This window comes from Cydia pomonella, chromosome 17, assembly GCF_033807575.1.
Source record: "Cydia pomonella isolate Wapato2018A chromosome 17, ilCydPomo1, whole genome shotgun sequence".
Classification (NCBI taxonomy): Eukaryota; Metazoa; Arthropoda; class Insecta; order Lepidoptera; family Tortricidae; genus Cydia; species Cydia pomonella.
The window spans coordinates 16190175-16215243 of NC_084719.1; the positions used below are offsets into that span (position 1 = coordinate 16190175).

General features: G+C 36.4%; 1 protein-coding gene across 2 annotated transcripts in view; it reads right to left on the reverse strand.

Annotated features, from left to right (window-relative positions):
- LOC133526999 (fibrillin-2-like) overlaps positions 1–23478 on the reverse strand; it is an 86086-nt gene extending 62608 nt beyond the window's left edge. For both annotated transcript variants that reach the window (XM_061863885.1, XM_061863884.1), the window contains exons 1-2: positions 23197–23478; positions 1744–1880 (exon numbers count right to left, since the gene is read on the reverse strand). In XM_061863885.1, coding sequence (XP_061719869.1) covers positions 1744–1880; positions 23197–23199 — 140 coding nt within the window. In that variant the 5' untranslated portion in view covers positions 23200–23478. The remainder of the gene's footprint in view (positions 1–1743; positions 1881–23196) is intronic.
- Positions 23479–25069: the final 1591 nt, after the last annotated feature.

Consider the following 25069-nt stretch of genomic DNA (forward strand, 5'->3'; position numbering starts at 1 on the left):
AATAAATTCGGATATCCCGGGTGACGCACAGCCCAATTGAAACAACTGAAAGTATAGTGGGTTATATCGGAAGTAATAACTTCCTGAACGTGTTAGTTTATCCAAGGAATGTTCTTGTGTCTTACAAAGCGACGTTTTATGATTTTAGTTTAAAAATCTCTTTTTGATTGATAGTATTTAAACTATTTCATGGTTTCCCAATTAGGTACGGTCCAACTGCCTAAGTTGTGCCTATTGCCTAAGATGTTATTTATTTTCTTACACAGAAGTTTTAACTTTTTAATCAAAATATCCACACTCTGTACAGATTTATTAGCATTTAGGTATAAACATTATCTCGCAGACGCAGACATCGATGCAGACGTAGCGCATAGAGTAAACGTGGGGTGGCAAAAATGGAGAAGCTTAACAGGAATCATGTGTGACCCTCGAATGCCAATCAAAACTAAGGTCAAGGTATATAAGACTATAATAAGACCTGCTTTACTGTACGGCGCTGAATGTTGGGCGGTCAAACAAAGTCATGAACAGAAAATTCATGTAAATGAAATGAAAATTTTGAAATGGTCGGGGGGTGTTACCAGGCTAGATAAAATTAGAAACGAACATGTAAGAGGTAGTTTCAAGGTAGCCCCAATACCTGAAAAAATAACAGAAAGTCGGCTAAGAAAGTACGGACACGTTATGCGAAGAGACGATGTCAATGTGGTTCGTAAGGCGCTGGAATTGCCTGAAATAAAACGCGGTAGAGGGCGCCCACCCGGCACCTGGTGGACAAACATGACCCGAACAATAAAGCATGCCAAGCTAGACATAAAGATAATCCACGACAGAAGTGCCTGGCGTAAATTAATTAGGAGAGCCGACCCCACCTAAAGTGGGAAAAGGAAAAGAAGAAGAAGAGAGGTATAAAATTATCTCAATCATTCTAATCTGAAACATTCCTTTTATTCAGCATAATTGCAAACATAAGTAACGTAACGGTCTCAAATGAACGCATCAGATTACGCGAAGAGCCGACAGATCACGTCAATTAGGCGCGTGCAATACACATATTCCACTTGTACTTCTAAGTGCAAGTGAGTTGAACTCTAGCGCGAACCAAGTAAGTACGCTTTTTCGTAACGCACAGTTGTTAAGGATTTCAAGGTGTTAGTTACAGTAGTTTTTATGAGTTTTCATTCGCCCGAGCTTGGTACGAAATATGAAATTACAGAAACACGAACGGATTTGCGTGGTAGTCATCCTCCGGTAACAGCTTGCATTCCACTGTCATATTACAATAGGTACCTAATCGAAGAAAGTTTAATTTGGTTTAAACATGAGATATGAATTTAGGTTTGTTACCTTAAAACCGTCATGTTAAGTAGTTAAAACGCATTTTAATATAAACTAGGTTTTACTCATTAAATGTAGCACTCGTCGATTTCAATAGAAATCGAATAAGCCAATCAAAGGCTTATCGATGAAATTCATGAACAAAGTAAATATTGCGACGACTAGCGCGTAGCGAACTGACAAACCTTATTCCACAAAGTGCTGGGGCGCGTTGTTGAAGGGCCGCGCGCCGCGCCATCAGTGCCGCGAGAGCGGCGTCCTGTGCAGCGGAGCTCGGCACACGCGAACAGACACTAGCGTCACTACCTCACTCTCATCCCAAAAAGTACTGAGGCGCGTTGTCGAAGGGTCGCGTTCTGTGCAGCGGCTCAACACACGCGAGGAGGCACCAAAGCGACAACTTACCCCACAAAGTGCTGGGGCGCATTGTCGTAGGGCCGAGCGCCGCGCCAGTGCCGCGTGCGCGGCGTGCTGTGCAGCGGCTCGGCGGCGCACGCGGCCGCCAGGAGTAACAGCCACGCTGTCATCTTGACACCATGACCCTGGAAAAATAGCATTTTAAGTGTTGTCTTCTAAAGACTCAGCCAGCCTGCAAATGCCGCTGGCCGCCATTTCCAAGTACCTATTCGGATTCAGATTTTCCACTACTGGGCGCATGACATGACGTGCCAACGGTGACTAAATTAATACATAATAAGATGTAAATAAAAAAGAAAAGGAAAACTATGTCATTTGATAATCGACGAATTTAATTGATAAAAAACCATTATTGACAATCATTCCTGACAAAGCGCGAGTTCATATGTTACGCTGTTTAAAATCCTTGAACCACCATATACTTGTAATCTAATAAATGAATGGGTTTGCCGCCAAAAGATACGAGAACAATGACTTAATTCCTTATCAACCGACGCCGTGACGTGCCGCAGTTGTGAATGAAACTAATGGCCATATCATATGGTAGGGGCCATTAAATATTTCACTCAAACATGTACACAAATGTTATAGTTATAATTAATTTTGCAAACACCAAAAGCGAATGAATAGGCCTAATGGTGAAACCATCCTAGAATGTGGCCAAGTTAGTGGCCGAGAATTATATTACTAAGTATTCTTCTTCTTTTCATCCTGTTACTCACTGCTGGGGTGTAGGGCTCGAACCATTTTCTTCCACTGACTCCGTTCTTGGGCAGCTACATACTTAATCAACTCGCAATGCAGAAAATATATTTTTTGCAGGTAATATATACGTAATATATATGGTGTTGACTTAGGTGTAACATGGACCGATTGATTAAAACTTAGGGAATGCTAAGAATTAAGAAAGGGTATGCCATCTGAAAAATTTCAGCCCAAAACACTATTAGACTTTTAACAAAAACATTGAGCACCGCACTTTATAACAAAATTTTCAAACAAATTACAGACTATAGTTACAACCAAAATCCGATTATGACCCGGACACATATGGAACTTAATTACACTATTCACGTAAAAACAAAAGATAAGGAATGCAGATACCTAAATATAACGAAGATTTATCTCGGGCAGTTATCAGCGAGTGCATAGCGTTGTTTATCGACAGTAACCAGGTCAGTACCGAAACGCTCCCGTTTAGCCTAATTCCCGCCAGGGCCATGATGGCCGATGTTATGTAACTTGCATTTCTTATTCCTGGTTTCTGTAAGGTTCTCGACATACATAGAATATACAATCTTGAACTCAATTAGACACACGGTCGGTCGGTCGTATATTCGGGTTAAGTTCTTATAAGCCGTGCGACGTGCGACTCTGCAACGTAACCCCCTCGGGCCACTTTCAGTCCCTGCAACTTTTTTGAGAACAACCTGGTGGTCAATCCGAAGTTATATATTGATCCCAAAATGATGCCATTTGCACATGGATTTGAGACGCACGGGCGAATGATAACAAAATTACAATATTACTAAATCAAAATGCAAGTAGAATTGGACTCCTAATTTTTTAAGACGCAATAGATAGAGTCCGTATACGCTAAGTTTACTAAATACAAAATTCTTTATTTCATAATAATATACAGTGAGTATAAATAGGTTTGCGCTGGCTTAGCATTGATATTGCAAGGGAACGAAATAAGTATTAAACTTAGCACTTGTCGTGAAAACTTAGCATGATCGGAGTTTAGATTCGACTCGACCTTTCCACTTTTTTCATAGCTATACCTATATAAACATGTCTCAAACTATTTGACGCTTCGCCGCTGATTATCCTATACCTTAGATAGTGAATCCCAAAGTGGTGGTCGTTGTTCAGAAATGACAACTTGGAATAAATTGAGATGGATTAAAGTTTCAAATTGGTTAAAGCAATTGAAAGTGCAATCATATTTGAAACAGTAGGTCAGTTACAATACAGATTACAAACATCACGTTATGATTGATAACTGTAAGATACATTTTACTTGACTTGAGATATACATTTAATTATAAAATTATAATAAATTCTTGGTTTCAGGAAAGAAACTAAAAAATGTCTAGATTGTCACTTCCTAAACCAATACTTTCAATACTTTTCAAAATTCTAGGAAGCTCGTTTACCTCTTTGAAAATTGGTAACACAATCTAGCGTTTACAGTAAAATCATAAGAGTAGCTTTCGTTAGCCAAACTCTCGCGGAAAACATCTTTAGATCCTAAATTCGGTTTTCGAAATTCCTCTTTGCTTTCTGGCATAAATTAAAATAACTGATCATTGGCTAATCTTTATGGAATTGAGTCTGACAAATGCTCAGCTAAATGTAAATCATTTTCACCAGAACTTTGGATTTTAAATACTCCTAGGCCTAACTTGCAGGAACATTACAACAATGTTTCTTTTGAAAAATACATGCATGACATAACATAAATATAGAAGTTTTGCTCTACAAGGGAGGGGGAGAAATGGAGAGCGGGTCGGGGGCACAGAATCCGTGCCGAAATGATAACGAAGCGATGACCCCGCGCACTATTTCACTTGTTGTATACATGGGCTTGGGCTGCATTTAGTTACGTAATCGTGACGTAAGCCGTACCAAAATTACCCTACTAAGGACTGCAAGGTCTTCACTGATCGAAATGTTTGCATAATAACAATAAGATAATATTTTGTTACTACTTTCACAAAAATTGGGACTTAGTGTTACACCGTCCAACGGGTCCATTTGTAACAACAAAATCGGTTTTAGGATATTGATTAACTTTTGTTTTTGTATTATTTACCCACTAAAGTTCAGTTAATATTAGAATTACTGAATGAGTTCGGTTAATTATTGTATTGAATGTAAATAAAATATTGAATTTATCAAGTAGTTTAGGGCTGGCTTATTCTTAAGACAAAGAATAGGCATGCGTGGGAATGTGGCCAGCCTTATCTTATGGGACAGATCTAGGAGACCTAATATTTATTTACTTTATTGGCTTTAATTTATTTACTTCATATTTAATTTTAATAATGCATTTATTTAAAACTATGTATTTGATTGTCGAATGATAGGTATAATAACAAAACTTACATAGTAATGCATATACATATATGCATTTATTTAACTATATCACACACTTACCCAGATCGATCCAGCCCCAAACTAAGCAAAGCGTGTACTATATGTGTACTAGTCACGCGACGATATATATAAGTAATGTATATGTATGGATAAATGCAAATAAATACCTAGATAACATCCATAGCTAAGGAACAAATATTCGTATTAAACACACAAATATGTGCCCCTTCAAACCCGGCGGGAGCTCCTGCTTCATAGGCATGGTCACTCTGACTACCTATAGGCTAAGAAGCTGTTATATATTTAGGTTGAATTTAATTTGTTTTTGTTTATGAGAAACTGTGTCAAGATTCATATTTCACGGTTGTTTCAGAACACTGACCTGACCTAACTTTAATATGTTGTTTATAAGCTGCAGTAAATTGACGTTTACTCGTATTGAGCATTATCGGATAAAAATAGTCTTATACGTATTTCTCTAGATACTTCTGTTGACGACGACATTGTTTTTGGATAACGAAATATTTTTATTGACACCCTTATGTGCACAAATTACCTTCTCAAGTAAAAGAACTTGAAATCTAGCACTGACCGAATCACCGAAAAACGCCCTGCTAGCATGACCAAACTAAGGTAGGTACTCTGCTTCTATCAATTCCTTAAATCAATCTCCATGTAAGGAAACCGTCATTACAATAGAAAACAATACGCAGATAATGGAGCGAATAACTGACAATGAGCGATGTTGTAAGCGCGTGGGCAGAGTGACTCAGGCTGTGGGTGCTTGCTGTACTCCCATATTCACTATTCAGTTTGCCCTGGCTGTAATCTACTCTGGCATATCTTGGCCTCGAGATCCCTAACAGCTATGTATAATTAAAAATCAAACTTATACTGGTTTTCCTGAGATAAACCGCGAATTGTGAATGATAGCGTAGTTGGGAGGCCTTATTCCAGAGTTCCGAGAGAGTCCGAAATGAACAGGTACTTACTTTCTATAGGTAAAAAGCATTCACTAATGAAATACGTGTGAATAATTTGCCCCGAATGTAGACCTCGCGACACTAACTCCTTTACTTCCAGGCCGTTATATACAATTTTGTACGCCAATCTAATAACCACGGAACGTACCAACATGAAAGTTACACCCCTGTTTGACCCAAAATCTATATATGGGTGTATTTACCCTAAGGCCAAGGGGGCCACGGGCCAGGGCGGCAGGCTGCAAGAGGCGGATCAATATTATCATCACTTAATGGGGTGGCAAAACTTGCCTGGGGCGCCAAATTCTTAAAATACGCCTCTGTACATGACGAATCTACATATTTCTATCGATCCTCTTCCTAAGTAGTTTAAGTGAATGTCTAAAGTCCTTCGATAAAGGTCATATCGATGTTTACATAACTTTTACCGGGTCTTAATATCAAAATAGTAAAAGTGACACGTTAAAAGTCCAACGAGTTTAGAAGCTGAACGCGCTTGATTGTGACCATTGTCAGACGACTGAGATGAAGGAATGTCGGCCTTACCCAGATGGGCCAACGATGTGGAGCAACGAACATCTGGCGAGAGCAAACATACGCACGGATTGTGCTTTTGACTTGATTATCATGTGTTGGTACGAGTACCTTGCCAAGAACGTAATTACTTTCTGATTCTTCAGGAGCTGTTCAGGAACTGTAGACAAATGTGGAAATCGAGATCGTCATTTGAGCTCTTTCAAATGATACCCCACTTGACCTACTATCTAGACTTTGAAATTTTGCCCCCTTTTAATATTGGCCATTTTCCATAGTTAATAAAAAAAAATACTTTCGATGTATTTGGGTTAGCGTTGTTCATGATTATTTCAAATATATAGCTTAAATAGTTCTCGAGATAATTAGCGATGTGACAGACGAACGGACGCGGGACGGACGGATAGGATTGCACCATACGGGTTCCTTTTGTACCTTTTTGGTATGGCACCCTAAAATCAATTCTTACGTTATTCCAACAACAACGAACTTTCCCCAAACACTCCTGTCTGCGTTTTCAAAGTCACACCATTTTACACCCATATGTCGTATCATAATAGCATCATTTACGATAGAGGAGTGTAACATGTAAGTACTCTAGATTATTGTAAACAACTCTCCCGTCATCTGTTATACGTCATTCCCATCGCAAGTCAAGTCACGGGGATAATAAACTTTATTTCAAGGAGTGAAGGGCTATTTTGTGTTCCTGAATATGTGTATTTTAACTACTGCGGACTGCCGCATTCCTGTTTCATATGGCGAGATAATTTCATTAATAGTTTTAAGTATTTCATACACGATCGAATTACACAAGTTTTTTTTCTTGTGTGTGGCTAAATGATGACTAGGGAGCATTAAATATACCTTTTGTGGCACGATTCGAAAATAAGACCAATTTCAAGATTCTTTAATATAATAACACTTCGTCTGGTTAGCTATTTCAGCTGCTGACTAAATATGTCGGGTTCAATCGCCTGTGCGGTCGCGTGATAAGCTAGGATTATCCTTAACCTCCAACCTGCAGTCTAGTACTCGTCTAAGGTCGAATTTAGGGCTTCCGCACGTGTTTTAATTATTTATACCATTCATATTAAGACCGCCAAGCTGAAATGAGACTAAGCCAGCCCACAGAGATGGGCCAAAATAGGCAGAGTGGATGCCGCAAGATGGGCGAGGAGCTGGTGAACCCAAGCAGAGATGGCAAGATGACATGGACATTGCCTAACACCGAGATGTTTGGAGATCGAGGGAGGAGACTTTTGCCCAGTAGTGGGAAACTAATCACACTTAAGTAAGGCTTTAACAATCCCTTCTTTTCTTTTTTTTTTATTTATTTTACTTTAAAAAACATAAGTGCAGTGATTTGATAACCATCTACTCCTTTGAATTCGTTTGTATTGTAATCAAAACACTCTTTCTCTAACGTTCAGAATAATCTAGTGATTATTCTCATCTAAATATTATTTGACACCGCACCTGCTAATCTACTTCGCCTGCTATATAATGTGACACACTTCAAAGTGCTGAATAATTTTAATGACATGAGCGATATGTGATAGTGTGATAACACTATTTGAACACGGCCTACAACAGCCCGTATCTAAGGACGCCCGTAGTCCTTACGGGCACTAAGAATGGTCCTAGTTCAGTGGTGTCACTCACGAATTCGAGCTAGTCGTGCAGTCTAACGCAACTAGTTGCGACCAATCACGCGCGTGACGCGAAATCATCAACCAATCGCGTTGTGGTGTTAGACTGCACGATTGGCTCGGGTTCGTATGCGTGTCACCGCTGTACAGACCCCATTCTTATTGCTCGTAAGGCCCGTCCGTAGATATATGTCAATTGTCAATGTATAGTTGTTATCGTAGCGCACCTGCCTGGAAATCTGATGTATTTTTTCTATATCATATTCGATCTCTATACCTATTTAGACTCGTATCACATTAAGCTTAGTAAGACTAGGTTAATTTGTTTGAAATGGTCTGTCTCATTTTATGTTTATACTGAAACAAATCTAACAAAAATCCGTCAAGACGTTTGTACTCTGGGGCATACCAAAAACAAATTGATAAACATAAAACAAGTCGAATAAAAAGTGTCAAGTCATCTTACTTACCTTAAGCACATATGAGTTACCATTAGTAACAGATTTGTTTTGACAGCTACACGACGGTAAGCAAGATAAATTGCGTAACAGCTCAAAATAGTCAGTACTGTCAAAGGCGGTTTTATGTCAATTAGGATGTCAACAAGCGATGATCTATAAATACAAGTACAATGCTATTTTAGACCTTAAAACGTTGTACTAACGTTGACAATGTCATTTAAGTGTCTTTTAAGCGCACGCGTTTGATCTACGAGGGATCGGAGTAGATCGAATTGCGCTGGTACCATGTTACTAAGGGGACAATAACGTGCGTGCGGTCACCTCGAAGATATGTGTATTATAGATAGACTTATTTTAATGAGATAAGGTGCTATAATACATTACTATAGACGCCGGGAAACGAAGGGTTGCAGGCCAAGTAGAAGAAGTAGAAGGGTAGTAGAAGTAGATATACGCACCCGGCAACCCCGTTTCTCGCCGAGATTTGTATAGTGCTTTTCTCAACCTTACAATGAAAAAAAATTATGTAGTCAATTTCTTTTATTCGTAAGTTTAGACAGGTAACAACAAATTGCAAATCTACTACCATTTGATGGTTGAATGCCAAGACGTTGTGTCACAATTGACGTTTAAAAGCAAAAGAAGGTTGCTTTGCAGGCCTAGTAAGTCTGTATGAAATTCCTTTACATATCATCTTCACTATATTTCCGGACCTAATTTGAAGGAAACATTTCATTGCAAGATTGAGAAAAAATATATACATATTTTTGACGAGCAATAATATGTTACTCTTCGAAGGCCGAAAAAATATGTGACTCGCTCTTATGGCTCTACAAATAAGAAAGTGGCAGATATTTTTGCGGCCTTCGTTGTGTAAGATATTATTGTAGGTGACTGTACAGCGGGCTGAAAAAGTGCAGATCCACTTTATGAACGGAAGTCATTCTTTAACTGGGTACGCACTTTTGCAGCAGGCTGAACGTGGGTTGTGTTAGATAAATGTATAAATAATTTCATTCATGCGGCGCGCGTTTCAGTGCCTTGACAATGTTAATAACAGTGTAAACTATTTTTTTAATGATGTTCATACATGCCAAAATATTCCACTGGAGAAAAGTATACAAAATTACAAATAAAACATAAAAACCAACCGCGAGAAATTAAGTATTTTAAACTTCGTCTTTAGAATTTCTACTAATAAATGTGCAATGTACTTTTGATATAAAAAGCTGCTCCTACCTAGTACCTACCCGTTTCAATTTGGCGTTGCATTTTTTCTTTACCGTACCAGTATTCCATTTTTTTAATGCCTGTTTTAGTAACGGAAATTTTTGCCCAGACAAAATGTCATATTTCTTGTTCCCAATACGTTAAAAGTAAAATTAAAAGATTACAGTATGACCAATATAAGCTTGTACCCATCTTACTGGAATGACAAGACAAAACAAACAAAAGTAGCACGGCAGTGCCGTAAGCCAAGTTCGAAATTTAATCAAATGCATTAATTAACATTCTATAATCACGGTCGTAAATTTAACACCGGTTAACTCGTAGTTACAGTTGATTAGAATTATTTCCAATGTTTTTTGTATGTTATCTGTAGGTCGGGGGTTATTTATTAGGAAGATAGCGTGAAATGTGTTTAGATCGGCTTTGATTTTTAATTTGTTTTAAATTGTTAGCTATTAAATGAGGCCAGTACGTTAGTGTTTTAATGGAATACTGATTACAATATAGGCCTACATTATAATCATACATTTACTTACAATAAGTAACAGTACGGTCACGTCTGAAAATATCGATATGAAAAATATGACAAAAATATGTATACATGACTTTATTGCCCATATATTAAGGTAGTGTATACATATTTTTGGCATATTTTTCATATCGATATTTTCAGACGTGACTGTACATGATACATTCGTAAAATGTTACAAACTTCAAATGTTAGTGATTAATATGACGCGCGGGTTTATTAAATCAAACCTTTAATTATATGACATTACGGGCCAAGGCACGCGTCGTCATGAATGACACGATCTATACTTCTACCTACTTCATTTGAGTTCTTAAGAAAAATTGAGTTATAATAGATGTGAAAAAAAATTGTTGTGATATCCACAAACGAACTGAGTTTTAGAGGTATAAGTGTGGCACATTTAATATTCTATAGTGACTCAAGGGATATCAACGTGGCAACCAAAAGCAAAAAAAATGTTGACTGACCCATGTAACGTAAGTGCATCAAAACATAGCGCACCTCGAATAGGTTAAAGGGTGAATGACCCATGAAAGCAGACAGCCGGGCGCCACACTGACATTGACAGTTAACGATTGATTGATCGATAAATCCGATGATCTATCGATTCCGATGTGTAGTAAAGTGTGGTAAGGACATTGTTTAAAAAAATGTGATACGTTAAAATACTATTCGTGACATGTGACCAATTCGAGCATGTGGCCCATGAAGGCGGCTCATATGCGCGGCGTGGAGTTGGAGATCTTAGGGAAAGTCACGACCATCAATGAAGTTAAAAAATGATGACATCAAGAGAAGAAAAAGGGTACAAGTGGTAAACATTTAAGGAATTGTACATATTTAGGATCGAGAATCGCGAAGAAAAAGAAGAAGAGACAATTCGTGACATACAAATTGATTTGATAGACTTTTACTGCTAGCTGCTGTTCATAACACAATAATCTAAACGGTATACCGACCTCTCATTGCACATACTTTCAAATACATTATTACAGACTATAAGTCATTAATATCAGATTTAAATTACACATAAACATGTTTTTTGTGATGGCAAAAATAAGAAAACCAGTAAAAGGACCTGCCTAGAGTCAAGTCAAATTTCTAGCGAAAAAACTAGCTAATACAAAGTGCGAGTAATAAAGCAATCGTACTCTAGATGTTGACATATATTCGACACACATAGTGTAACTTGACCATCCGCATCACAAACTGCAAAGTAGGTACGTCTTTATCAAAAATATCATCGCTCTTATTGACCGCTGTACAAATGGTTAAACTTGAATAATTTTGTATATTACTACAATATGGCTATCATTAAAATCACGGCAAGTGTAGCTTACGTAAAAACGTACGCAAACATGTACCGAATCTGTCTGATAAGCGGCGACCCAATTAAAATTGCAGAAGTTAAAAAAGTATCTCAACGACATCCATCAAGTTGATTGATCGTGGCGGTAAACAAACGCACGCGGCCGGAGCGACGACCGCGTTCCAACTATTATTAGGTTAGATCGTAACACGTAATTAAACATGTAATTTAAGGAACTCATTTACGCCTTTTAAGGATTCTTTATAGGACGACTTCAATTACAATGTTGAAGAAAACAATGGAACTACGATTATTTTTTGGAAGGCTATGTATTAAATTTACTAATTAACCTACTGGTTGTGAATCCATTTTTCTGAACATTTAAATGTCAGGCTGCATCTAATTGAAACAACATACATATATAGTAACACATTTCTGATTGTCGGGAACTCAAGTTGTTTTTTAATATACAAAAACCAAATCTTTAGAACTAGTTAGAACTGAGTTACGTACTTTTACTCTCTAGCCGCAACAACGTTCCTTAAGCTTTATGATGTCAAAAGTTATGATGATATGTTGCAAGAAATTCGATAAAAGAATTTCGTTGAGATGCCATAATAAATACTTTTAATAATTGATATTTCTTAGAACTTAAATATAATTGAACTTGGACAGGCTTCCAATTTCGTCTAATTAATATATACTCGTATACGACATATGACACAATATATTCCTAGCATATATTATTAAGTAGTAGTGAGACTTTGGTGTGTTGTTTTTGGTCACATGAATATGCTAGGATAGTTGATATGGCCTTAAGCAGACACGAGTACATTTGTGGGTTTTGTGAAGAGCTTACGACTGTATGGCTTCAGGACAACGGGCATGTTTCTAATCTCTTCAATCCAACTATTACTTATAATTTTTCAATAGAAGTTGAAATAAACCAGTATAAATATACATTGACATCGTATGTGAAAACTATGTTCGAAATTAAATAAACATAATAAATGGGTCAACACATCAGTAGGACGCTGTGATGTAAATCGATTAAACAAACAAGATAGCAACCAATGATGATGATGAATGATGTTTATTATGTTTTTTATTAGAATAACAAACAAACAAAAGCTTCATACGCGACGTAAAGAACGGAAGCCAAGTTTACGGCTGCGATCTAAACTTTTACTTTACGTAGCTGTACTATATTTAGATTAATGGATTCAGTTCCTATATAGCATGGAGGAATTAAATCCGCTCATGTGTAATAATTAATAAAAAACAGCGAATTTTATTTCCAGTAGGTATGGCGACGCGACGTGTTTGCATTTTTTATTTACGAACTTGGCCTCAGCACTACGAAAATATTTTTTTTTAAGTTTATTTTATTGATATGTATTTTTGTGACCTCCCTTTCTTACGCAACGCAAGGGACCTTTTTCCTAGATTGTGCATGATTTAGTTTAAAAAGATCAGAGCTTCCTTAATGACCTTGAACTTGATAATGGTTGTCTACGTTTGTAACTTCTCTATTTATTAACAATAGTCTTGTAACTTCTGCTTTGTACTACTAACACTTTATTTTACTTGAAATAAATGATTTGTTATTATTATTTTGTATGGTATAGAAAAGTATAGTTAAATTTATAGCAGGAATAATTTAAAAAACGAAACGAAATTCTCTGTTTCATCCCGGGCAAATATGATTTCGTACCTATCGGGATGTTCTCCTCTTGAAGTCGCTTTTCTCAACCGATTCTCGTGAAATTTTTTGAGCAGATTTTTTTAAGATATAGGAGGCAAACAAGCAGACGTATCGCCTGATAGCAAGCAATTACCGTCGCCCATGGACACCTGAAAACCCCGCACGCTCTTTTCTTGAAGGTTTGAAGGCCGTATCGGTCCGGAAATACCGCAGGCGACAGTTCAATCCACAGTTTAACTGTTTGACTCTCGTTCAATTATTCTGGTTTAAAAAGTGACCATTGGTCTGTGGTACAGAAAAAAATATTTTATTTCAGACAGAATCCATATACAAATCAAAATTACAAATAAAATAAAATAAAAATCACAATTACTTAATTAATTATACATATTACACTATTTATACATAAATATCCATTATTAATTTTATTCATATTTAATAATCAATATCATAAATAACATTTTTCTTAAGTTGGGTCATGCAACAATGGTCCACATATGCGCAGACAAACATGCTCGCAATCATTGTAAGCATGATGTTGGAGCTGCCCCTCACCCGGCGTACCAGGGAGGCGCAGCGCTTGCGAATGGTGGCATGGAAGAAGTCTACCCTGGCTGTCGCAAACACTGACGCGCTGCAGTATCTGGGCAACCTCATCAGCACTCTGAACGCATCGTTATATTGGATTCGCAGAGTATTGTACTGTAGGTTCAAAGAGCTCCAATTTCAGCACTACACTCATCTTTCACACAAGTATGATCCGATCCATTTCAGTGAGTGGTCCTTTGATCGCGGTCCGCTTCCTAGTTGCATCAATGCTTCGTTGATAGACAATCTGAACACACATTAGCGTGTAAGATAGTGTAATAGGTGCCGGCACAAATCATTGCTTTTGTTGAATTTCGTACTCTAGCCCTATGAAATTAGGTTCTACAGTGTGTATTTTTGATATAACCTCAAACTTAAACTAGTCGTAGGTTATAGTACTATAAAACGATTCTGAAATATTTTTTTAAGTGAAAACTTCTTTAGCGACGCTGTGCACTTTTTGTGATGGGGAAAAAAATTAAACTGGCGACAGTTCACGTGACCGAAAGATTCGTCAGATTGAAAATTCGTAAAACGGACACGTGACCTGATCGAAAAACTGTTACAATGTCATTGAAGATAAACTTTTTAATGTTAAATAATTGTAATAGTTCTGAAGTGTTAAATTTTTAATATAATATAAATTGTCATGTTTGTGTACGATAGCGCAATAAATAAATAGATTCTAACTTAGAATTTTTTGCTTGCTCGGGTATCAATATTACAAACAAACTTTACCTCCGAGTGAAACACAACATTTTTCACCCCACCAACGCGAGAAATATGCCAAAAATATCTAACCAAATCCAAATGAAAGTAATGAAAAATGTATCATTCAAATAGTAAATTCTTTATTTCATAAAACAGATATACAATTTACAGACGAACACTTTAATTCATCAATTAAAAGTCGATTTCAACCTCACCTAACATAAGGAAACAACTCAAAATTTGCATCTGATTACTTTGCCCCACATGTTTTTGAAGTTGAGTTTTTGAACAATCAGGAGGGCTTTTACCAGTTGGCGTGGTGAAAATATCTTAACATTATTATGTTGACTCCTGAAGTACTTAAAGGCTAGTATCATCGCGTTTGTCACGAACAGAGCATGTTTTCCTTTTTAGCTAGTATGATAGTGAATGTCATAAGTGCATGTCTCTTGACTTCCGATTTCTGCGAAGTGACCAGAGTAAATAAGTTTTTAAGTGGAAAAAGTTGATAATGTTCGGTTAATCATTGTTTATTAAAAATTGGTGAAATAGAAACCGATTTGTCACCGACAGGGAGCATTATTTCCTTTTTGGCTAGTACATTAATGCCATAAGTACATAATATATATGATGACTTCCAATTTCTGCGAAGTAACCGGAGTAAATAAGTATTAAGTAGAAAAAAGTTGATAATGACCTTGTTTATTTGTAAAATAGGTACCGAACTATATATTAGTTATTTAATAAAATATAAAATTTTATTTTGATTTGTGCGGTACTTTAGGGGTATTACCGACAGACAATTTTTTTTGGCTAGTTTGATAATAAAAATAAATGTACTTGACTTTCGATTTCTGCGAAATGACTAGGGTAAATAAATAATTAAGTGGAAAAAGTTGATAATTATTTAAAGACAATCAGGGCAAATGCGTCACAATTTTAAAAGCTTTTATTGAACTTGCCCTGTTAGTATGTATGTATCTTAGTGTGGGTCGAATCTTGGAAGCTAAATTTGACTCACTTCCCGATTTCCGATTGAGCTGACAATGCAATATTATGATGACATGGATCTGATCTGATGATGGAGACAGGAGTGGGCCATGGGAACTCTGTGATAAAACAGTGCAAACTAATTGTGTTTGATGTTATTAAAATCGTCTCAAAGAGTGTTAGTTACCTGTGGAAATAAAAGTAGTCACCGATAAAAGCTTGTACCAAAAATATTTTTTTATCTTTTTAATCCCAAGTTATGAAATATTTAATTTGTGTATCGAAATATTATTTTCTATAGTGTTTTTGATGCCTGACTGTTTGGTATTACTCGTAGCTTACCTATTCTTTCGCTAATACCAAACAGTCCATCGAAAATTCATGATTCATGATAATCATGATCAACCTCAAATTTTTGAAAATTTTAATAAGGCTTAACGTGAGATGTTCTATGATACTTTCGGAGACATTTTATAAGTATTTGGGTGAATCTACTTATAGACCGACACTTCCCGTCTCTGGCGTTAGGTATCTACCAAGAGATATGGAGGTTTACCAAGAACTCACCATTCCAGTTTAATATTTGTTTTAATTGATTGAGAACAAATCACTTGTTTTAATGTATTAAAATGAAATGAATATTTATATGTAAGCGAAATTATCGATCTATGTTTCAATGTCGTGGATAGAGTTTGCATGACGGATCTGGAATGTATGGGAAGATCCGTGGATCCGGATCAGGTGCGGATAATTTCATACGTTTCGGATCCGGATTGCAAACCCTCGTCATGGACAGATTAGTATTAGTTCAAGTTATCTTTTTTACGCCCATTTCTGTTTCTCAAGGGTCTATCCTTGTGTCAGCTCTAAAATCTAGCTCCACCCTCAATGAGGTAACAACAACACTGTAACTGACAGTTAACGACGCTCTTAACTGCAGCAGTAAACGAACAGTCGAACAATAGCGAATTTGCGACGCGGGCCAATGTCGTCGACTACATTAATCTGCTGTTATGGACGTGGTGATACGTGGAACCTGTGTAAATGGAATCTCAAGAGGCATTTATTAGGATTTTTTTATGAGTGGCGTAAAGTAAAGCCAGGAAATGAGAAAGGAACAAAATCCGAGGGGCGCTGCGTGAAAGTTTCAACCGCGGTTCGGCGATCACGCGGGTTTTGATGTTTTATCTCAATAGCTCTGAAAGTAGGTATAGTTCAGATTAAAATTTTGCTTGTCAAATCCTTCGGCTATATCACTAGCTATTTTATTTAGCTAGAAAATTAGACATGTATTCGTGATTTTTTTCTTTCAAACCAAACTTCAACCTTTTAGGGTTTTGCTTAGAGTCTAACCCTCGCAAATCGCAAAGTTTACGAGTGAGTTTGTTCATGGCCTTTGCCTTCGATTAAAAACGTGTAAAAATTAATAAAAAACTACAATTTTGTGTTATGCCCCTCGTAAGTTTTTAAAAGGTATAATAAACAGGTATATACTCGTGATGAGCATGGATATTTGTTCCTGAGTCATGGGTGATTTCTATGTATTTAAGTATTTATAAATATTTATATATTATATATATCGTTGTTTAAGTACCCTCAACACAAGCCATATTGAGCTTACTGTGGGACTTAGTCAATTTGTGTAATAATGTCCTATAATGTCCTATATACTGCATACGCGAGCTAGACTAGCATATTCGTATTTTGTTTTGTCACTTTAGATTTACTTTACCTTATTGGGTTTTAAGCAACAATTGTAAAACTAGACTCTTTGCCTTTATTTCTGGTTGCTTTCAAGAAAAAATATTAATATCTGAATTCACTTTAAAGTTAGAAAAGAACAGACTACATAGTATCTGGCAACTCGCTATGTCATTCACCCAGGGGGGGTCCCATTTAAGCAGGTTTCACTATGCAAGCTATTATGGCAATTTGAATTCATTATGCGATAGTTCCAAGTGCGTGATAATGTTGTCTTATATAGGTTATTATGTAGACACTAAATACTAATACAGCTTACGATTATGTCGTAAAGTTTTGGTACTTTCGCGACTTGAGTTGGAGACAGTAATTAATAAATATTCAGGTTTTTATAAGACCGAGTATTTTTGGGCCAAATTATATTACCCGCGTCGAATGATGGTCCCGAAGAAGAAAAAAAGAAAGAGAAAAGAAGAAGAAAGAGGAGAAGAAGTTCATTTTCATATGGAAAATGACGCGTACAATGTTTGTAAAGTTAGATCAAGCTACTGTGAAAGTGTTATTTTGTTTCATTCATTCATTTATTTATTGATAAAATCGTGCAATACATTTATCGTCATAATTTGATAGAAGTTTGGCGTTTAAAATAACCCTTGCACAGCTTGAGCTGTCAAATTTGCATATTGTAAGTTGGGTGACAATGCAATATTATGGTACAGTCAGCATGAAAAGTAGCGGATGAAACAACGAGCCAAAAGTATAAGATATTCCGGATAACTTTTCCAAATATACATAAATTTCTAAATTCGCTCTCAAAAGTATATTTTTACAGTCTTTGTTGTTCTATATTAAAGACATCAGTTTTTGTTAAGCTGTTGCAGAATGGTAGATACTTATGAAACGTTATTTGATCCGCTACTTTTGATGCTGACTGTACCATCGAGCTGATGTGATGATGGAGACAGGAGGTACCCATAGGAACTCTGTAATAAAACGCAACCTAATTGTGTTTGGAGTTGCAACCTAACCTAGTTGCCTGTGGAATGAAAACTACAGTCCGCAATAAAAGCTTGTATCCATAATGATATTTTTGACTAAAAGCTTATTCAAGTTTAGTACATTAATATATTCTTATTAGCATTGTGTATTACGTGAGTTGTGATAAGCAGACAAATATTTAAATATTCTTATTAACTACCTACTTTAGTTAACATAATTTATAATTATGAACCTCCAGGTTTTTTATTGTTTTCTTTTGTTACGGTACATTTTATGTAAGTATTTCATATTTGTGTTCTAAATAAATGAATGAATTAATAAATAAATTATTTAGAAATGCAACATTTAAGTAATCAAAATACGGTAAAAGCATATTTATTCAATTATTTTTAAATTAAGCCCAACCAATTGAGAATTGTATGATATGTTATATTATGATAGAGGTATAGTCATATCATGAAATTTTGTGTAAATACAAATTCGGTATTTGATTCGCCGAGTTGTCACATATTAGCCATATCCTGTAGTTATTTTACAACGTTTATTCACTCAATTGTATTTCTTACGGTAGGTATCCTAGTATTCGACATTGAATAGAGACAACGTGACATCTTATAAAGCCACCTTCATTACCTAGTGAGTAGCTAGGATCGTAAAATGTATGTCAAGCAGTCATTATTTGCATTTCATTGTCACAGTATAAAGTATACATAATTTAATATAAATGTTTTACATCAAGAATAACTTGAACTGAAACATTATTCTACCTGATGCAACATAATTATTGTCTTTATTCGCATAAAGTTGGAGTAATAAAAAAAAATTACTTTACTAATATTACGTGAAAGCTTTTGTAGCGCCATTACAAAATGTTTCATATATTACGGTGTTACTAATCATGTACAGTCACGTCTGAAAACATCGACACGATCGAAGTGCCAAAAATATGTATACAAGAACCTTATGGCCCATTTATTAGGGTAGTGTGTACATATTTTTGGCACTTTGTCCATATCGATATTTTCAGACGTGACCGTACATATCCAAATATGGGTCATTTTATTTAGAGTTTCACTTTTATCAGATTTGGGATTTCTTATGTAATTTCTACTAAAATGTGTCAAGATTTTTATTTCCATTTCGTTATCATTTTTCATTGACTATATGACGGTGACAGAATGGCAAGAATATATATAAATACATATTTTGAATAGTAATTGACAATGTAATTTTCAGAAAACAGACCACTGTTCGCTGTGTCTGCATATAGGAGCACGGTAGTGCCCCCGCCAAGACGAGCGAAGCGAAGCGCAAGGGCACTACCTACCGAAGCGTTTCGTTGTTTTTTTGAACCCTTGGGTTTGGATTATCCCTGATAAACAAAATTCTCGGGACTGTCCATAGTGGACCTATTAAATATAAAAAGTTTTAATTGCATAGTTCTTATACTTCGGATTTTATTGAATCCTAAAAAAAACGATTTCGTTACCGACTCACTCACTCACTCACTCATTCACTCATTCATTGAAGATCATCAAAACTCTTAGGGTTGTTTCTGAAGTCCTAAAAAGCTGAAATTTGGTATGCAGTACATATTAGTACACAAACAAAATAAAAATGGAACTTCCCCCCCCCCCCCCCCCACAAACCCTTGAGTTACAAGCTTGGCTCTACATGAGATCTGAAAACTTTTTGACAGTGCGAGCCTTATGGTTTAGTCTTGGCAACATTCTACATGATTTTTTTTGTGGTGGAATTATATTTTACTGTTATTAAAACAAGTCAAATTTACCTCATTCCAGATTAAGTGGTTTCCTTCTCTTTTTTTCTATTTTTAACTTCACTTTGTTATTGCGTTGAGTTATGATTAAGTAACAGGGTAATTAAATTAGGCCATTATAATTGTAAATTATAAAATACAATTTTTGCCAAAAAAATCTACTCCCAAAAATGTAGGTTAAAATACTAAACAAATAACGCGAGTTGTGAACACATTTCGCACTTGATAAAACCAAACTTATTACTCATGTGATCAAACAATAACTTTAATACCTAGCAGCAACGGTGACACAATGAAATAAAACCGTGCCGACGTATACTTATCGAGGTTTGTGATACTTTAATTTGGGACGTGAAAAACATAGCACTAATAATCGGTTTTGATTATAAATTCTATACTTAATTACCCTTATTGGATTCGTCCAATAAGGGTAATGCACAATGGTGGTCACAATAGACCTGAAAATTTATAATATTTATTGTACACTAAAAGCGAAATGTTATGCAATGTTATAAATTGCGATATATTATGTCATTGATTTATATTTATTTACGCCGTATTTGTTGAAGTTTATATTCCAAAATAGACCTGAAGATGTATAATAGTGTACACTAAAAGTGAAATGTTATGTAATGTTATACATTTTGATATATTATGTCATTGATTTATATTTATTTACGTCGATAAAATAAAGACGCATCATGCAATAAATCGATTGAAATATAGACGGAGAGCTAAGAGAGTTTTGAGAGCAACGGAGGTACTGGAGGTAAGATTCATACCTGTAACTCAAATGCTAAGCGTAATTAAGGCTGAGACTGAGGCGGAGATGCGGGATCAACCAATCAATAGCATTGGTTCTCTTCTCCGCTCCCCTGGATTATGACCAATGCTATTGGTTGATTCCCGCACATCTCTCATCTCCGCCTCAGTGCAGAGACAGCCTAAATAAATAAATAATAAATAAATAAATATTATAGCGATAGCAACATTCTAACACAAATTGACTAAGTCCTACGGTGAGCTCAAGAAGGCCTGTGTTGTTGCTACTCAGACAACGATACATATAATATGCATACGTATATAGATAAATACATACTTATATACATAGAAAATACCCATGACTCAGGAACAAATACCTATGTTCATCACACAAATAAATGCCCTTACCGGGATTTGAACCCGGGACCATCAGCTTCATAGGCAGGTTCACTAACTTCTAGGCTAGACCGGTCGTCTAATCTTAGTATAAATACTATATTGCTGCCCCAGAAACATGCACAAATAAATGTATAACAATAAGATCTCAGGAATACTCTAAGGAAACGGAGCATACACCATCATCCAATGTATATGTAAACTGACGATTAGTAGATCTTATTGTAAATAAATAAGGTTCCTATTGGTCAATTAAAAGTGTAGCTGTTAGTACCATGAATACTCATGTCTCACGCCAGTTAGTTGATTTATGGGAACGTATTTTGATATATTTAATATTTAAGAGCCTTATAAATATTAGAAACGCGGGTGGCCTGTGGCATTGATTTAAACAAGATTTCGAAACAGATTAGATTTTAAGACCAATCAAAAGTTAGGTACCGGTACGACAATCGTAGGAGGAAGTATATGTCCCGACCTCCCGACCACCGAAGATACCAAATAGGTCTAATGTAAAGACATATTGTTAGGTTGGCAGGAGTATACACTGTAGAGCTGAATGGCGGGAAAATTTAAACAGGATTTTGCACAAGGCATCGCCAAAACTTTGCCCGTAAATCTCATTCAATATGGCTTTAAAGCCTAAATGCAAGTCCGTTTGACATATATCAAAGAAAAATTACTCGTACAATATGTAAATAGTCAATAGGTGCATGGGAAATTTTTGCAAAGTATTCTTAATTCTCTTAACAGTATGTGCGACCACTTATTAAATAAAACAATGAAACTATTCGGAGATTTGTATAAAAAACCCCTGCAGCCTAGCGAAGGGTTGCGCTCTTCAATAATTATTCATGGAAATTTAGGTTTTCTATATTCGTTTAAAGAAGATTTTTGCTTTAGCAAACGATACTTTGGGTCCTAAACGAATGTATCTTAATCAATTATTTGATATGATGAATGAAAAACTTGATACTACTTAAGTGCTCCATTGTTGAGATTTTCTTAAGGTTACTTTTTGTAAGTTTAAATAAATCTATAGGTCTACTTGGAACCAGTTGCCCATTGAAAGGGTTAGTCACCTGCAGATTTGGGCACCGATAGCACGGGAAAGGATATGACTACACTCAGGAAAAAACTACGGTCACACAAATTGGTATTCGAACCTGGAACCACTAGCCTTATTACCTAACTAGGCTATATTCGAAGCCTCAAACGTTGTCTCAGGTATCTATCGGTCTAGGGGGACATTATGGGGCAATGCCCTACCAAAAAATCCCATTGCCCTACCTTAAGAAATACCATCAACTTTCGTAACATAGGTATTGCCACCTACCTGTAATTACAGCTGCCCTATCTCAAATGTAACTGTGTCCACGGCCCTGGTATTTATACTTATTTAAGGAATCATAATACAATGACAGCAATTGAATGTTTACTTGTTCCCGGTCCACAGCTGAAATTAGCAGCGGACGCGATATGTCACGATTGCGCAAATCATAGCCTTCGTACTGTTCCTACTTTGATAACCACTGTATGGAGTGTTAACCCTGGCCCTATTACTGAGGATGTGACCATTATTTGTAATAATTTAAGTTACCTACAATATGAGCTTTTAGTTAAAACATGAACTTTTTTCGACAAATTGTCAGGTTGTATGTACAAACATTTCCATAAGTTTAGCGTATTATACGGTTCCCAGAATAGATTAAGTACCTACAAAACTAGTAAGGGGTTAAAGGTAACGTAAGTAGTAGATAAAGTTTAGCACAATTTTTGAATGATTGGTAGGTACGTACATAATTATTAATTATTTAAGACAAAAATTTATACCAAAATAGGAGCATCACGGCGTCGCTTAAATAATCAGGTTACAGGCGTCAGGTGTAACTTTTTTTCACACATTACGTAATACAATACCTATTACAAATCAAGACAAAAGGCGGCAAACCCGGGGTCCCGTTCAAAAACGCAACTTTATCCTGTTGGAATTGATCACAAATTACCATGCCACTGGATTCCTCTGTGGAGCGCACCCAGAGCAGAGTTCGAGATTTTAAAAGTTAGGAGAACGACCGGATACGGCACGATAAGTTAAGAGACGCGGCGAGGGAACTACGAGCACTGCGCTCGGTGGCTCGGTCCCGACTGACGGCTGAAATCGCGAGCTTATCAAAGGAATGGACAAGCTAAACATCAGGGGTGCTGTTCCGATCAGTTTAAAGAATACATAGCGCAGGGCAACCAATATAAAGCTCTCCAATCACACGCATAGTTCTTACAGATCACAATAATACTGGTTGGCTTGAGAGTTAAAATAGCCTACATTAGGTAATCAATGGAAACATGGAACCGCGTTGGCCCTACCACTTAGATCTTCCGTTACATTACTAGTAGATTCTTTACCTTCGTTTATTGGCGTTTAGCGCCTGCAATAGTTCTGTTTCCGAATATGGCTATCTAATTTGGTGATTTTGAAGTGTAGGCGTTGTTTAACCGATTTGCATCGTAACTACTGGTCTAATCGCTTTTAACCATTTTGGATGGGAGGGGCGGGGAACATAAATTATTGGACTTATTAAGATGCCGAGGTCTAACTTATTTGTATAGAACGGATTGCTTAAATCTTTGTTTATGGATTAGGTATATCGATGTAAACGGAATTTGTAGAGCTTCTGATCTGAGCGCCTAATTAAATCAATATTTTTCTGTTGATAATTAGGTTATTTATCCACTTCAAGTTCTAAAACTCAGACAGAACGACTATTTCGACTATTAACAGTATTTTACTTTTTGCAAAGTTCTTTGAATAAGTTTCTTGATACATCGCTTTCCGCAAGTTGGTAGGAAGTATGTATGAACCTAAAGTTAAGCTTAAAAACACTTGAATTCACAAAACTACTGCACATCTATTTGTTCTCCTGCATACCCGCACTGTAGCCATGGGACGACCTTCGAAACATTCTTCAACCATTCGTAACCACATGCGTCAGAGATGATCGTCTTACTTTGGAAATGTGTTTTCAGCGCTTTATGACAAAGATTAAGCGAGGTATGTAGAGATATATAGGGTTGGATCAACTTTATTGCCTACAGGTATTCGCAATTTAGCGAGTGAAAATATGGCGTGCATTTTTAAGCACGTCGTAGGTTCGTGTATAGTTTAGGCCAATGAAAGCTCTGTTTTCCTTTTTTAGATTGCAATTCTCAGGCAATTCATTACATCAATAAAATGGAAAACTAGTATTCAAGGTTATCCTCCTAAGGCCCACCATAAAAAAACATTGGCAGTTGAATTCGAAACGAATAGTGAAGGAAATATGGTTATTTTTTTGTTTTGAAATCGAAAGAAACAAACGAAATGCAATTATGTTCCAACTGATATTTTTTAAATTACATTTAAGTATTTAGTGTAGCGCTGGTGGCCTAGCGGTAAGAGCGTGCCACTTGCAATCCGGAGGTCGCGGGTTCAAACCCCGGCTCGTACCAATGAGTTTTTCGGAACTTATGTACGAAATATCATTTGATATTTACCAGCCGCTTTTCGGTGAAGGAAACATCGTGAGGAAACCGGACTAATCCCAACAAGGCCTAGTTTACCCTCTGGGTTGGAAGGGCAGATGGCAGTCGCTTTCGTAAAAATTAGTGCCTACGCCAAATCTTGGGATTAGTTGTCAAGCGGACCCCAGGCTCCCATGAGCCGTGGCAAAATGCCGGGACAACGCGACGAAGAAGAAGACATTTCAGTATTTAGTACTACAGGTTGGACCGTGGGCCTTAGGAGAACATATATATCGTATAGATTTTGCCACTACTTCTAATGTGCCGTGACTATATATACAGCTTACAAGTTATTGATATAGATTTATTTAAGGCATA